The 16,837-nt window shown below is 39.9% G+C and overlaps 4 protein-coding genes across 4 annotated transcripts in view; 2 read left to right on the forward strand and 2 right to left on the reverse strand.

Annotated features, from left to right (window-relative positions):
* The window catches only part of LOC104955675 (Fanconi anemia group M protein homolog), a 430,065-nt gene that overhangs the window by 195,774 nt on the left and 217,454 nt on the right, over positions 1 to 16,837 (forward strand). The window lies entirely within an intron of this gene.
* Positions 1 to 16,837, reverse strand: part of soul3 (heme-binding protein soul3) — a 326,159-nt gene that overhangs the window by 191,469 nt on the left and 117,853 nt on the right. The gene's annotated exons all lie outside the window — the stretch shown is intronic.
* On the forward strand, positions 6,276 to 7,863 carry LOC104955546 (purpurin). Its single transcript, XM_010782893.1, has 2 exons — positions 6,276 to 6,857; positions 7,037 to 7,863. Exons 1-2 carry the CDS (start codon positions 6,767 to 6,769, stop codon positions 7,255 to 7,257), a joined length of 312 nt encoding a protein of 103 aa, XP_010781195.1. The 5' UTR covers positions 6,276 to 6,766; the 3' UTR covers positions 7,258 to 7,863.
* idua (alpha-L-iduronidase) lies at positions 7,952 to 16,790 on the reverse strand. Its single transcript, XM_010782892.1, has 14 exons — positions 16,472 to 16,790; positions 15,962 to 16,102; positions 15,807 to 15,889; positions 15,546 to 15,653; positions 15,140 to 15,235; positions 14,341 to 14,543; positions 13,567 to 13,746; positions 12,718 to 12,934; positions 11,772 to 11,978; positions 11,121 to 11,242; positions 10,439 to 10,564; positions 9,499 to 9,575; positions 8,645 to 8,745; positions 7,952 to 8,525 (listed from the first exon to the last, which is right to left on the reverse strand). Exons 1-14 carry the CDS (start codon positions 16,606 to 16,608, stop codon positions 8,425 to 8,427), a joined length of 1,899 nt encoding a protein of 632 aa, XP_010781194.1. The 5' UTR covers positions 16,609 to 16,790; the 3' UTR covers positions 7,952 to 8,424.

Consider the following 16,837-nt stretch of genomic DNA (forward strand, 5'->3'; position numbering starts at 1 on the left):
ATGACATTTTGGATTTTTTGTCAAAGCACTTCAGATATTCATTGCTATCGGGATGTTAAGAGCATTCCATGGAATATAACAAAAAGTGTATCTCGAGCCGGTTTCTCAAACTTACCCACCTTTAACCTTTACACATAACACAGACATATAAAATACAGGAAACACAACTAAGTAAACAAAAAGACGAAAAGCAGTCACTACATTGTGCACATTTGGGACATTAAGGTACACTACTTATTACTGCAACAGCAGCTGATGGTAAGGACCTCAGACAACTTCAATTTAAAACAGGCTATAGGGACAAGTGCCATCAGTTTGAGGCTTGATTGAATAACATTAATTAAAAAATAAATTATACTATCAAAATACTACAACAAATGAAAATAAGCTTGAGATAATTGAAACTGTGGTTTAAATTAGTTCTAATAGGCTATTGCTGTTTTTAGATTTAGAAACGAAAACATTTATTTTATTTTATTTCTGACGTTGCTAATTACGACCTTACTACCCGCTAACGTTGCAAGCAAGCTAAAGAAAGAAGAAAGCTGAATGATGTTAAAAACGTGGCTCAAAACGGGAGGTATTCGGAAGAGAGGTACAGAGGAGAATATTACCAGCGAAAGTGAACAAGTGAATGAGGAGAATCATCAAGCGAGCACAAGCGCAGGCTCCGCAAGCAACGCAAAAGTGATATGCACAGCCGCTTTGATGAAGGAGAGGAGTGACTCAGGAAGAAGGCTCAAATAATGGAAGTTAAATAATGGAGCGAAGGCTGTGACCGAGGTCAAACGCTGAAAAAGCACACACTTGTCCTTAATTGTTGTCTTTTTTCTTATCTCTTTTCTTTTTTACTTTGCCACCACAGAAATGGCAATAGCAAACATCAGCAGACTGAAGATGAGCCATTAGCCCTTAGGCTCATCTGCTCCTGGAGGCTTTCATTATTATTGTGGAACTGAATTCCCAATAGGACATTTTCTGTTACGATGTAGGTTGTTGCAGGAGGCCTACATTCAAACTTTGGTATAGGTCCAGGAAATGACATGTGTGTACAGTTGACATTTGTTGTGTGAGAATAAGTTATTATTTGGTTCTTTATATTCTCACTTGTGGTGAGAGAGAGTGAGTGAGTGAGTGAGTGAGTGAGTGAGTGAGTGAGTGAGTGAGTGAGTGAGAGAGAGAGAGAAAAAAAAATACATTTGCCTCCGAGTCCTGCATGGACTGTATTTTAACATTGGTCATATGGTGGTACTTGGAGAGCCAACTATTTTCTCAGGTGGTACTTGGTGTAAAAAGGTTGAGAACCACTGATCTAGAGAATTCGAACAGCTCTTATCATGGCTGCCACTGAGGAAACTTCCTAAGCTAAACTGACAATTCGACCGCAACCCCAGTTTTTAATCATTTTCTTTACTCTAAATTGGACAAAATAAATAAACATTGCGCAATCAAAGAAGACTTAAAACTAGAGACTAACACTTTAGATTCATCAAGAATCAGCAATCAGGAGTCATCCCTACTGTTCATTAGAAGAAAGACAGGTTTATGGCACTTTCATTTGATATAACAGGGAAAAGCAGGAAGTCTCTATATTTAAGAGGCTCAAATTAGAATCTTGTTACATTCTTGCATGAAAAATACTTGAATAATTAGTGGATTAACAAAATAAGAGGTGAATAGTTGACTAATCGTTGCAGCTCTACATCTAATTCTGCCCCCTAATTCCTCAGTGAGAGGCCCCCGACCCCCAACATGGATACATGCACAAGCTCAAGTCAACCCATCCCCTTTTTCAGACCCACCCCTCATCCAGCCACACGGACACAGTCTCTCAATTCATCTTGGCTCTCCTACATCCCTCCCCTCCCTCCATTTTTACATAAGCTCCCCATTACGCGAGGACAATAAACCATAGCTCCCCAGCATGGGTTCAATTCCACACCGACTACAGATGCATATGCAAATGATACCGCAATATAGAAGCAACTCCTCTGAGGGCATCAAAGACAATATGACAGTGCATCACTGCATCAGTGTTGTTTTACGCCTTCAGTTGTAGAAACCATATGGGAAACATTAAAGCTGAGCGAATCATTTTCTAAGTATGAGAATAACATCTTTATTAAGTAGAACATATCTCCACTGTTCTGCTTTAATTACTTGCAGGGAAAACTACAGGGTGGAGGAAGATGGGGACAAATATTTGTTCCTAAATGTGGAAGAAAGGAGCTTTTCCAGGCTGTGCAAGCTGCAGAAATTGTACAAAATGCAGTCAAAACTGTGTGCCTGCACAAATATCTTTAGGCGCAGTGGAAATTAAAAAAATAAACAAGAGACAAAAAGGGTGGAGGCAATTAGGGACACAAATGTGCACCTAAATGCAGAAGAAGAGAGGTTTTCCAGGCTTGTCGGGCTGCGGAAAGTGTGAAACATGCAGAAAAACGGTGTGCTTGTACATTTATTTTTCAGCACATTAAAACATTTAAACTTAAGCAAGGAAGGTGTAGGAAAAGTGGGGGAAAAATTGCAACTAAATGTGGAAGATGAGAGGTTTTCTAGGCTGTGCTAGTTGTGAAAATTGTGCAACATGCAGTCCAAACTGTGAGCTTGTACATATATCTTTCAGCGCAATAAAACTATAAAAGAATCAAGCAAGAGAGAAACAAGGGTGGGGGGAAATGGGGACAATAATGTGCTCTTAAATGTGGAAGAAAAGAGGTTTTCCATGCTGTGCGAATAGCTAAAAACATGCAAAACTTTGTGCATATTCATATATCTTTCGGCAGAGTAGAAATTCACATTTTTTTAAAGAGTAAAAAAAGGGTCGGGGAAAATGGGGACGATAATGTGCGCCTAAATGTGGAAGAAGAGAGGTTTTCCAGGCTGTTGGAGCTGCGGAAAGTATGCAACATCTTTCGGTGCAGTGAAATTTAGAAAATTCAGCAAGAGACATCTGGGGTAGGAGCTCAGGGATGGTGGTGGACTACCATGCATATCTAAAATGCTTGGTGAAGTGAGGCACAACACGTTTCACTCTACAACTTCCTCCACTTCTTTTGAACATACTGCTTTGCTGCTGCAAAGGAACGTCATTCAGCACTTTAACTGTACAGGAGCAACTGTCGCCCGGTTTCTGTCAGTCACCCAGTGGAGAGGTATATCGCATCATTGCTGGCCGAACACAAACACAGCAGCTATGGCTCTGAGTGACTGGTTCAACATGTCCACAGCCCATTACAGGGGGAGTCCAAAGGCCCTATACATTACATACAGTGCTTCAGGCCACAATGTGTTGCAAAATGAAAAAAGGGCCACGATGCAACGACCAAAGTTAGTCGACACACCCCACTGTCGGGTCTCTTATCGGCAGAATAGGGGCACAGTGGAAAGACTACTGCTCCCTCTCTGATAGGGCTTAGCTGTCGTAAGAGGCTCCCGCTCTTATCAGCCTGGGAGCTGGGTCCCCTCACAACCAATACATAGGTGCTCCAAAAACACACCGCCAGAAGACAGCTACATTGTCACAAAGTTAAAGTGGACCTATCATACTATATTTGAATAATATATTGTAGGGCCATACCTATATAAGGCATATTTATACTTTTTATTTTTCAAAATACCAAACAGATCATGCATTTTAGCTAGGGATGTAACGATACCAAAAACTCACGGTACGATAATATCGCGATAAAAAGTCCACGGTACGGTATTTATCGCAATATTGAATAATAAAGGAAAAAAAACAAAACAATTTTTTTTTCAATAAAATATTTTTTTTACTCGGAAAATGTTTATTTATTACATAATACATCTGATTTGTACAGCATTTTAGTAGGATAGCAGTATTTTAAAGTGTCAAAAACAAAGTGACAGTAACAGACTGGAACAAGAAAACCAGTGTTTTTGTACCTACTAGTACTACCAGACAAAGTAGGCATTTTCTTTGTGCCACTGCATCTCACAAATAAAGAAGCTAATAATCAGACCCTGCAATACAATAAATCAAGTTTCACTTTAGTTTTTCAAGTAACTCAACTCAAACTCACTACTCACTCACTCAGCATCATCAGACAGGTTTTTAGGAATATGAGAATGTCCACATTTCCAGGTATTTATAAACTGGGATGTTTGGGCATTTACAATATCCCCTGCTCTGGAAAAAACTCTCTCGCTTGGTACTGATGTTGCTGGGACAGCAGTGGTCGCGTTAACCGAATATTTTATTTAACAATGACGGAAAAATCTGAAAGCAGTCTGTCATTTTGACAGATTAGAACAAACTCGGAACAGCGCCAACGTTTCCCCGCGGCGAGGCTCTGGTGTTATGCTGCGTTATGCATGCCTTCCAAAAGGAAATGATATAGTTTCCAAACCGTACTTTGCCGTACAGATCAATAAATGTCTGGGAGGTTTTGCTTTACGCTGTGCGCGCTCCCGCGAGGTGCATGCACACACGGCATAACACCGCACCCCGCCCCCCTGTTGACAGTTCACGAGCGTGCTCTCTCGTGAACTGTTCAGACCCGACGGGTAATAAGGGATTATGACGGATATTTTACGATCCTGTCTGTCAAAATGACGGACAGCGAAAAAGTCTAACGCCACCTCAGTGGGACGGAGAGATATGCTTTGCCATGGTGACAGCAGTGGGTCAAACTGGGCATTGCCTTCACCACTTTAAAACATTACAGTTATGACCAAGAAGTGAGGCTTATTGACAGGGCGGATATAAATATAGTTGCGTGTGGTCTTGTCAATGTCTCTGGTGTGAAATGAAGCCCTGTAATAAGATGTCCTTTTGTGTTATCTGTTTGTGTTTATGTCCATGTGTTGTAACCTACTTGCTGCCATGTTGACAGGTCTCCCTTGAAAACCACTGAGATCGATGGACTCATGGCACTGGTTAACATACAAGGTTTAACATGTTTTTTTTTAATTTAAAATTATTTAATTTTTAAAATCGCGTATATTGGTAGTCTCACGACGGTATTGGCGACGTTTATTTACGCCGATACGCGATATATTGGATATCGTTATCCTAGCGGTTGCGAACGAGTCGGCTCAGAGAGACTGATCTCCACGCTACGGGTGCTCCAGGGCGTGCATGCATGCTGCAGTGAAATGTATATCAAGGTAGAACTGTTGGATAGTCGTTTTGAGCATTGCAATATATTTATTTTATTATGTTATTTTTTATGATTATGTTTAGGCTCAGCAATATTATGTCAGTTTGTATCGGTGTTGCTATCTGCTTTTTTATTTTGCGTGGTTTACAATCACGAGAGGTTCAAGGGTCTGTAACTGCAATGAAAACAATTTGACCAACAGCAAATCATTTATATTACAAATTACTTTTTTTACTTTTGAATACCTCAGTACAAGAGTATTGAATTAAAGTGATATGTGACCATAATATCTTATCAAACAGGGCACTTTTGATTGATTAGTAAAAGTTAATTTCGGTAACCAAGGTAACCGCCTTAAAAAAACCTGCTCTTTTGAACCGGCTCTTGCAAGGAACGGAGCATAAGATCCGGTCCCTTCAAAGTGATAATTCCCCATCCTAGGAAGTGCTGCGAACCCCAGATATGTGGCGGAGCAACGGAAGCATCGATCTCCGTCTCCATCAAGGCTATGTGTGATCACGTTTAACGATCACATGTATCCAAAAAAGGACACCACAAGCCAGATAGTACTACTATCATCGTACATTAACTAAATTACATTTATATATGGCCTAATAATTTTCCCTTAACAATACTTTAACGACGGCAATGATTTTCTCCCGGTTATANAAACATTTCAAGTGCTACTCAACTGGCTTTAGATAAGCCAGTCCTTTATTAGTATACAGTATAAGTGCTTTGTTAGTAATTCTATCGCTCGAAGTGGAGTCGAAAGAGATGAGTTTTCAGTCTGCGCCGGAAGATGTGTAAGCTTTCTGCTGTCCTGATTTCAATGGGGAGCTCATTCCACCATTTTGGAGCCAGGATAGCAAACCCACGTGTTTTTGCTGATGGGAACTTGGGTCCCCCTCGCAATGCGGGTTCAGCGAGCTGTTTGGCTGATGCAGAGCGGAGTGCACGTGCTGGGGTGTACGGTTTAACCATGTCCTGGATGTAGGAAGGGCCAGATCCATTCGCAGCATGGTACGCAAGTACCAGTGTCTTGAAGTGGATTCTAGCAGTTACTGGAAGCCAGTGAAGGGAGCGGAGGAGCGGCATGGTGTGGGAACATTTAGGAAGGTTGAAGACCAGACGAGCCGCTGCATTCTGGATGAGCTGCAGAGGTCGGATGGCACATGCAGGTAGACCAGCCAGGAGGGAGTTGCAGTAGTCTAGGCGTGAGATAACGAGAGCCTGGGCCAGAAGTTGCGTCGTTTTCTGGGTCAGGAGGGGATGGATCACATTCAAAATAAGCCTTCTTTTTTCAAGTGCATATCCATATTGTACTGATGAAATGGCTCTCAACATATTTGCCCTAATGATTTGTCTCCACAGTATGCAGGAAAGTGGTACGCTCTGCAGAAGAAGGACCCTGAGGGTTTGTTCCTGCAGGACAACATCTCTGCTGAGTACACCATCGGAGAAGATGGAGCCATGGTCGCCGCCTCCAAGGGCAGAGTTACTCTCTTTGGGTGGGTATTTAAGTGGTGGAAAGTAATTAAGTACTTCCACCCAAGAACTATACTTAAATACAACTTTAAGGCCCTTTTGCAAAAGTGCAATTTCTCTTTTGCTCCAGGTTCTGGGTGGTGTGCGCCGACATGGCCGCTCAGTACTCTGTGCCCGACCCCGCGTCCCCCGGCAAGATGTTCATGAACTACCAGGGCCTGGCCAGCTACCTTTCCAGCGGAGGTATGTTTCTTTAGGACCAGCCTCAGGTTCCCATGCCAAGTCTCTAAGGCCTGAGCCACTGATGCCTAAACACTTTATGTACTTTGTGTTGCCTTTTGAGTCAGATAACCCACACATCCTCTCAGTCTCTTTCTCACACAGCAGAGACTACTGTAACTTCTTGTTCTCTGCTCTTTCAGGCGACAACTACTGGGTCATTGACACAGACTACGAGAACTACGCCCTCACCTACGCCTGCCGCACCCTGAAGGACGATGGAAGCTGCGACGACGGATACTCCCTGCTCTTCTCCCGCAACCCCCGCGGCCTCCCCCCCGCCATCCAGAGGGTCGTCCGCCAAAAACAGGAGGAAATCTGCATGGTCGGCGAGTTTCAGCCTGTGCTGCAGACTGGTACGTAACGTACATGTACTCAACTCCTGTAATTAAGTATACATTTGAGGTACTTCTACTTTAATCGAGTATTTCTATTTATGCTATATTTAATACTTCTACTGTGCTACATTTTGGAACTCAATATTGTACTTAATACCTCTCGCCATTTATTGGGATGTTTATTAATATTGTCACATTCGAAACATTTCTTGTCACTACGCCCTCGAAATGACTCCCTTCACAATAAGAATGTGGCCTTTTTGGTTCATTACAATCGGGCAAGTCTAGAGAAATCACAAGACTGAATGTAAAAGCTTTTAAAAAGTTAACTTTGTGGACAAGTATTCATCTCTGGATCTTAACAACTAATTAGAAAATATTTTTGTAATTTTATTTGTTACATTTGAATAAATCTAACACTTGTTTCTCTCTCTTGTTTTAACAGGAGCCTGCTAAACTTCTTCTTCTGGAGTCTCTGTATATACCGGATGATCATCCTGCCCAAAATGAAGACATAGCCCTTCTCAAAGAAAGAATAATAATTCTGTTATGATGTTCAAACGTCATAAGAGAGACTTCGGATATATCAAATGAAATGTCACATTGAATAACTAAATCAACACTGCCAATGACAAGATTAATACTAATGTACTTGCCAAAATTCAATGAAAAGTATTATTAGTTGAGGTAATGTGATGAAATAAGTAACCACACAGTATGTTCATGTATCTGATCTGTGTTATCATTCTGTATTGGTGACAATACATTTTGTAAAGAAACTTGAAGTTGTTGTCTGTGTCTTTGGAAAAACTGCCATGTTAAATTTGGTGATCCAACTTTTACTTATCTTACGCACAAAGATATTTCCACATTTATATAAAAGAGTATAAATAAAATAGAGTACTACACATTTTGAAAAAGATAACAAAATCATCATGAATCCATTACATTGGTTCTGATTGTAACAGTTTTTAACAGTGTCATCAGTTAATTACTTATCTCTTCCCTTTCGTACAAATAGGTTGCATTTTCTGCTATCATCTGTCCAAAAGATCATGAGCATAAATGATAAATGTATGCTAACAATGTGATAAGAAAGATGACACAGCACCCATACTGTATAAAGCATATCCAATCAGCACAGTGATCTCTATCAAATGTATTTACATGGTAGAAAACTGTTAAGAATTTATTTATTTCTCCTCTGAGTACCTCTCCGACAGCGAGTACAGGCCGGGCCTCCCCCAGTAGTCCACAGCACGGACTCTGTACAGACCGCCCACCTGCAGGTCTACTACAAAACACAAAAGGGTATATGGTATTATTTAGCTTTAAAAAGGTGAAGACATTTTTCTGAAATGTTGTTAGTCATTGACAATATTGCCAATGAAATCATTTCCTGGGAATCCTTACCAGGTGAATACACATAAGAAGTGAAAATGGTGTTTTGAGTATTAATTCTGCTGAATTCCTCGTGGTCTGGGTAGAACTCCACTTCAAAAGTCTTAATGCATCTGCAAAGAAACAGAGAAGTTAAAGTGCATAGCGATGGCTTTCTTGTTCTTAGTCCATGCATATTACATATTAACTATTCATCTACTGTAATGCAGCAAGCCGTATGAGAAGGAACATTTTTAAAACGCACAACACTGTCTTTTTTTTTGAATAAATCAGACTGCAAACCGAGTTGTCACTAATGTTTTCTCAGCTTATTTCTCTGATAGCTAAGAATCAGACATTCCGCAGTTTTTTCTTTACAGAGGCTGAATTATCCGCAGAGGTAACCTCCTCTAGAAAAACAACAGATCTGGTTATTAAAACAGGTAAATACACTGAAAAAGCAGATTCATGTTACAAATCATTGTTTCTTTGAGGCGATTTGGCAGACATGGGATTGAGGTTCTGCGAGCTAACTGCTTAAGATTGCCGAGATAACTGATAAATGTGTTTACCACAGCTTCTTGAAGACAACCACAGTGCTGACGCGTGTGCAAAGATGGATATGTCACCATTACAGGAGACCAAGTCAAATCTCACCCTTACTTTAATTAAAATTACAGATTTATCGTTTGGGATAACATAGGTAGAAAACTATTACAAAACTACTATAGGTAACAATTTTTTACAAGGTTTGTAACTGAGGTGTGGTCGTTTATATACATTTGTATGTGAAAATGAACCTTCAAATTATTAATCTTAACATACTTTCACTCTTTTACATGTTTTGCAGTGAAAACAAAAATAAAAGAAATAATTATGTCACCTACTTGGAATCAACACAGTGGTCCGACCAGACGATCAGGACCTGGCCCTTGGTGATCCCGATGAAGCGTAACCCATTAACCTAAACAGAAGTCAAATATAGTTGAGAGTTAATCTCTTTTGAAATATGCAGCTTAGTACCATGAAGGTGTTTGTCTGTTGGCTGTTGAAAACGTAAATCCATCAGGCTTTCAGCAGAACATTCAGAACATAATCATCATACAAGCTCCAGTATATACAGAACTCAACTGCCAGGGTTCTCACACGCACCAAGCCTTGGCAGCACATCACCCCCACTCTCTTCAACCTCCACTGGCTCCCGGTTAAGTCCCGAATCACTTACAAACTCCTCCTCCTCACCTCCAAGTCCCTCCATGCCCTCTCCCCTCAGTACTTCACAGTACCTCACAGATCTCCTCCACCCATACATCCCGCACCCTTCAATCCTCAGACTCTGGCCTGCTCTCCATTCCATCTTCACGCCTCCACACCTTCGGGGACCGTGCCTTCAATGTCGCTGCCCCCACCCTCTGGAACTCCCTCCCTGCAACGCCCCTTCTCTCAACATCTTCAAATCAACCCTGAAAACGCATCTGCTCAACACAGCCTTCCAACAATAACTCACTCTCCCCCCCACTGCAATGTTACACTTCCATTTCTGCCCCCTGTTTTATGTTTATGTTTAATGTCTTGTCCTTATATGTTTCTTTGTAAAGCGACCTTGAGGTTATGAAAGGCTCTATATAAATTCAAGTTCTTATTATTATAATACAACACTAATTTACTTGTCTTACTTGCATTGACACAGACATACTGTATATGCTTATTTAACGTATGGAGAGTTAAAGATAAATAACATTTATGAGCACTTTAAGGTGGACTCTAAAACACATGAAAACAAGGTGAACCTTTATCTTTTCTTTGTGGTTGCGTGTTGACACTGACCTGGTCTGGCTCAGCTTTGGGTCGTGCACAGATATGTACGAGGAAGACGGAGGGCAGAGAGAGTCTGGCTCTCAGAGTCAGAGTGTCCCCAGCAGGAACCTCCAGGGGTCCAACCACATGAGGGTGCTGAAAACAATGACAAATCATTAGTGGATCAAAGAATGTCTCACAGCACCTCACTGAGAAGGAAAAGCCAAAAATAGATCAAAGGAATCAGCTCTGCTGCACCATCTCATTAATAAGATATTTATCATTCTAGTATTATGTAAATAGGGGAATACATTGTTTTGTTAAAATAGTAAAATATTTCAAAGTAAGGTAATTAGATAGACTTTATTGATCCCAATATGGGAAATTGTTTAGTCACAGCAGCATGTAAACAAGGAATTGCACATGAATGAAAAGTAAAATAACTGAAAATAAACAGTTAATAAATATCAACATTATAAAATAAACAGTAAACACCTACATCTATAGAGAATCTAACAGTGAAAGATATACATTTATATAGTATATAACGGGAAAAGATATGTAATTTTGAGTAAAAAAAACAGTGTGTTTCTTTCAAATTCCAGAGTTTCTTAACTGTAAACAACTTATAAATCACAACGTGTATTAAAAAAAAACATAAATATGATAATAAACATACATTTTTACAGTATCATTCTTCCCTGGTGTTTACCTGCGCGCTCCTGAGGCGTCTGAACTGCTCGGCTGTGGGGAAGTCGGGGCGGCCCATTCTCTGCCACAGCCCGTACGGGTTGGTTAAGTTGTTGTCAATATAATATGCAACATACATAAGACCTGCAGAGCAAACAGACAGATGACAATCAGGACTCAGATTTAACTCAACTTGCAGACATCATGGTCTGTTGGACAAATAGTTATATGAATCACAAATCTGGATCCAGCTCCCAGAAATGCCAACTATCACTTATTTGAAATCAAGGATGAAGACTTGCTGCAGATGAAGATGCTGCTGCCTTTTATTTAATCAAATAATTGTTCATATCTTTCACAGCGTTGTTAGTTTTATTCTTGCATTATATTCCATGTTTCATTTTATATTCTCTTGTTGTAATTGATATTCTCTTTAATTTATAATCACTTTATTTAAATGTTTAAAATGTCTTGCGTTTAAAGGTTTTGGTAAAGCACATTTGTATTTCATCGTTTATTTTTGCAATATAAATAAAACTCGCATAACCTATTCATAATATTAAAAGGCAGCAGTATTTAATTTTATATTTTTTACTTTTTAGAGATTTATTTGCAGCCTGAACAGATGGGTTTTCAGTCTGCTTGTTTGGGGAGAGAGTTTAGTTGAACCCACCCTTCTGTGCAGCCAGTCCCTTTAGAGACAGGCCGACATCATCAGTGTCGGTGGAGCTGCTGTTGTCGTCACTGTTGAACAGCAGCAGGGCGGCCTGCCAGCTGTCGGAGCCGCGCTCTGTTACAGGGCTGTGGATGCTGGCGAGAACTCCCACTGTGCTGTTAGTACCTGCGGAGCTCAAAACCTGAGAGAGGACCTGCGTCTCTCCTGAGAGTGGAGTCACAAACAAAGGCAACATTAAAAACGAGAAGATTTAAAGGCTTGATTCTCATAGGCACAGATACAGCCTAGCACTGAAGGTATACAAATGCAACAATTCTGTATTTTATATTTTGAAATATATAATACAGCTACTAAAGTTAAATTCACATAATAAAATGATGTATACGGATATATGGGAAGTTATGAATGAAAAGGTCGTATAAACAGATGTGTATAAAAATAGATATCTAATATCTGAACAGATAACTATAACAGATGCAACATTGCGTTAATATGGTATTTAAATGTATTAAAAATCTAGACCGGAGGTATTTAGGTGGCAGCAATAAGACCTGGTCTAATTCTCTAATTCATCTGAATGCTAAGGAAAGGGGCTTTAGATACTTTCTCTCTTATCCCATATCTTTAGCGCAGGACACACTGGACGGTCCTTTGTGAAAGTAAAGGAGATAAAGCCATCTCACAATTCCTTGCAATTCCTATGGATAAATTAAAAACATCCTACATAGGAGACGTTACTCTATGAAAATAACACCTTTCCTTTGGATTAAGAACATTTCAAGTGTTTATCATGGCTGTCACTAAGACACTTTTGGGTCATTCGACTTAGTTAGAAAAACTTTCTATGAGACAATAACTATACGATCCAAAGATACTATCCTTTCCCTGATTTATTGACATTTTCCACGGAGGTAAAGGAAAGTGTTTAGGAAAAGACGGTCACCTAGCAGAGCCAGCAGGCCCATGACGGAGAGGACGGGCTTCCTGATGATCTGCACGTGAGGCGGTTGGGTGTTGTTGACCTGGAAGCGAGCGGTGAGCGTGCGCTGGGTGAAGGGGTGCGGGTGGTAGCTGAGGAAGGCGTTGTCGTTGCTGAGCAGGGTGTAGTTGATGGTGCTTGTTGGGTCCGCCAGCAGCAGGTCCTGGTGCTGGTTTATAACCTGTTAAGATGAGCAGGACAGAGAACTGGTTCAGTGTGATTTAACTGGTAGAGAGATGAGTTAAATTAAGAGATGATATTATTTTTCACCCTGTAGTGCAAACTGTATGTGCTATATTTGTACTTCTGTTTTTAGACACTTTCTTAATGTAACAAACTTGGCAAGGGTAAATAATTCATAACACATTTATCCTGGTCCAAATAATTGCAGTCACGAAATGATGCTGAAAAAGCATCAAAATATGCTAAACAACAGGTAAGAAATGGCACTAAACATACTTGAATAACGTAACATTTTATCAAGACGCAAGTTTTTTTAAATTGCATCACAAATGGGACACACAACTTTGTTTAAAGAAGAAACAAAAATTAATGTCACTTTATTTTTTTTCCGGCTCTTTCGAGGTGACTGAATAGCAGCAATTATTTGACCAAAATAGCAATTAGCTTCAGCCACTAAAAATCCTTGTCACTTCTTTAGAAAACATAATAATAATATAAATGCCCTCCAGATGGTTAACCATTCATGCATATACCCAAATACATGCATTATTTGCAATGCCCTTTATTTATAATATCCAGTATTCAAACATGATTTTAGTCTCTGGGTGTTTTTCATGGTGCTCTCGTCACCTTCACCACCATCGCGGCGTAGGTCACATCCGCCCTCCACTCCTGAGGCCGGGACCAGCCCACCAGCGGATCGGCCTCGTCATTGTAAACAGGGAGGCTGCTGAACCGGGGGAAGCGCTCCTGGATCTCCCCCATGGTCTGGATCTCCTGCTGCAGGATGGGCAAGGAGAAGCCTCCTCCCTTTAGGACGGCCACAGTTAGTCAAAGTCAACAATAATTGAGCTGGTGTAAGCATTAATAAATATAGTTTTACTTAAAGGTGGGGTAGGTAAGTTTGAGAAACCGGCTCGAGATACACTTTTTGTTATGTTCCATGGAATGCTCTTAACATCCCGATAGCAATGAATATCTTAAGTGCTTTGACAAAAAATCCATTAAAAAAATGTCATCTGTGGAAGCCGTAGTACTGTAAAAAGCACAAGCAATCATTTTAGCCGGCACGGCTAAAATAACTGGATGGCCTACCTGCCTGTCAGCCTTCCATCTGTGCACAAACTTATCTCGTGCCCTCATTGGTCATGTGCGAGTCCGTGTGTGTTGTAAGGAAGTGGCAGATTTTTTCCGGCTGTGTATTTTCAAATTCTAGCGCACTTGAGCTGGTTTCTCCAAAATTACCTACCCCACCTTTAACTCAGGGGATTTTAATTTTAATATTTGAATGACATAACTATACTTTTGTATAATTTGTTTGCTTTCGGACATTAATATGACAACTAGTCTGGGCAATGAAGATGTCATTTTTGATTCAGATGCTTTAATTTCAGGGAAGCCCACCTTCTTGTGCAGGGCGATGTAGTCGATCCTGACCCCCGTCTCTCCAGTGAAGTAGTTGGTGCCGTTGAAGCAGTGCTGCAGCATGGCCCAGCAGTATGGTGAGTGTGGGGGGGAATGACAGGAGTCCCCCGGACCCCCAAACTTTAGGAGACTACTGGCAGCGAGCAGACCCTCCGAACAGGCATCATAGTAGTTTAAAAACCCTAAAAAAATATGTATTATCAAAAAGAACTGATTATGGGCACAGCAGTGGAGTGTCTGTTTTTTCTAAGTTCAATATTGCAATAATACATCTGTGAAATGTGAGCATTTTCATCACAAAAAAACAATAAAAGATAAACCTTTTACAAATGTATCATTTTCAAGTCGCAAAACATATTAAAAAAAATTGCTTTTTGGATGTTAAATTCTCCACTGAAGTCTCATCTTTAACCCAGACTTCTTTTATGTTTGCAAAAGGATCTGTCTTATATAAAAAATGGTGTTATCCGAAAAATACGTATATCATATTGCAGGTAAGTAGGTAGGTAAGCTTTTGTCACTTTTTAAATTGAGTGTCAGTATGGCCTAATAAGCATTTATCAAAAAACTAAAGCAAAGGAACTAATATCTATGACTGAAAATTATGAGAACCTTAGTATCAACCAACCAGTTGCAAAAAAGAATGTATCCAAATTATTTTTAAATAAATAGTAGTTACATAACCACAAGTAATATTACATCTATGAGAAACAATTATGACAAAATGAATTATTTACAGTGATTATAAAAAATCGAAAATGATGCATTATTGGTTTACCTTGAATTGACACGCTGACATTATCAAAGTCATGGTTGTTTGGCTCATTCCATGTTTCAAAGTTCCACTGAGAGACAGTCCCCAGGCCGTACTGTTCTGTCATTAAAGAAAACATGGGAACAATTACATTACGTAGCAGCAGGGTCATAGAGTGCAGATTAAGTGTGTATCAGTTCACTTATTGTTACACTTTATGTTGAATTACACAAGAAACTAATAATATGTTTTATTAGGTTTGCAAGCTCTACCTAGTTTCAAAAATAGCTAAATTCATATAGAGAAAGATATTTCAACACTTTAAATAGCACTTCCAAGTTAAAACTAATGTCATTTTATTGATCATAATTACATGGCGTGCAAACTACATATAAAACATAATGGGGACAAAACAATGGCACTCACTCACCGATGTACCTCTTGGCTATGAGATAAACCAGATTTCTCCACTCAAACACTTGTGACTTGTCCTCAAAGTCAGTGAAGTAGTTAGAGACACTGCCCATGAGTTCAAAACCTAAAATATGTGTAGCCACATTGTGGTTAAAAACATTGAGGTTTCTTTATGAAATAAATACTTGAACACTATTGTGATTTATCTTGGGAAAAAAATACTTTAAATATGCATCACAAACATAATGTGATATTTTACAGACTGGGGTTGAGGTACCTGGTCGGAGTCCATTTATCCACAAGAGATCTATCAGCTGGTCCAGTTTAGTGAAGTTGTACTGGGGTTGTCCTCCAATATCCCTTTAAAAACATGCATCATTAAAAACCAGACAAATATTAAACTATACTTAGGTGGTGAGCTAGTTCACTTACTGTGCAGTGACCAGCTCCAACATCCAGTGTATCCTGACCTGCTGGATCCCTCCATGAGGGACTGAGCCCACATGAGCCAGGTTCTGCTGCTGGTCTACGCTCAGGTCAAACTGGTGGGCCTGGGTGTGAGGCAGCGGGGGGCTGAGGACAAAGAAGAGCCTCCAATTTATCTTTGTGATACATCTGTTACACAGATATGCATTCATAGATTGAGAATACAATCAATATTCTACTTAATTACGAAAGTGTAGATCATTTCAGTTTCAGAGTGGGTTTTAAAAAAAACTGCCAATCTGAAAAAAAGAAAATTATTAAAATAATATCTGGGGTTTATTGAAGATGCTTAATTGATACAAACATATCTAATACCTAGATAAAGAGGTATTCTGGTGGGTTCGGTGTGTAAATAAGCACTTTTATTTTCTAATTCAACAAATTGTCCACTTCCTCAGTGCTTCCTGATCACCACTGCCTGTATTTTCCTGGAATAATAATTTAGATTTAACCTACCAGAAACCAGTGCTTGTCCAGAAGTGTTTAAGATCTCCTACTGGTCTCCCCACATCCACTGTGATGACATATGAAGTTGTTGAAGTTCTGGTAATGTTAAGAAGTAACGCAAAGACAGAAAATTGTTTCCACTGCATGTCTGCAACTGAGCATGGCAGCGTTGTGTGCTCGTTATAAAACGATTAACCGAGTGGTCAAGTTAACCACAACATGGCTTACACATTGTATGCAAGCAATGAAAGAAACACATGTAATAGATTTACTTGAGGAAAACACAACGACACACAAGCATTTCTACTCTTGTCTCGAGCTGCAGTCGCAGTCAGCTGAGAATGATGACGCGTAATCCGAGCGACGCTGTTGTTG

Source organism: Notothenia coriiceps, unplaced genomic scaffold (assembly GCF_000735185.1).
Source record: "Notothenia coriiceps isolate Sejong01 unplaced genomic scaffold, NC01 NC01_scaffold00024668, whole genome shotgun sequence".
Taxonomy (NCBI): domain Eukaryota; kingdom Metazoa; phylum Chordata; class Actinopteri; order Perciformes; family Nototheniidae; genus Notothenia; species Notothenia coriiceps.

Bases quoted from the DNA above. Each gene is read 5' to 3' on its own strand.
- LOC104955546 (XM_010782893.1), top strand. From the start codon at position 6,767: ATGGCCGCTCAGTACTCTGTGCCCGACCCCGCGTCCCCCGGCAAGATG. The intron at 6,858-7,036 runs GTATGTTTCTTT...CTGCTCTTTCAG, and splicing joins CAGCTACCTTTCCAGCGGAG to GCGACAACTACTGGGTCATT.
- idua (XM_010782892.1), bottom strand. From the start codon at position 16,608: ATGCAGTGGAAACAATTTTCTGTCTTTGCGTTACTTCTTAACATTACC. The intron at 14,544-15,139 runs GTAAACCAATAA...ATATTTTTTTAG, and splicing joins TGTCAGCGTGTCAATTCAAG to GGTTTTTAAACTACTATGAT. The intron at 9,576-10,438 runs GTCAGTGTCAAC...ACTTCTGTTTAG, and splicing joins CCAAAGCTGAGCCAGACCAG to GTTAATGGGTTACGCTTCAT.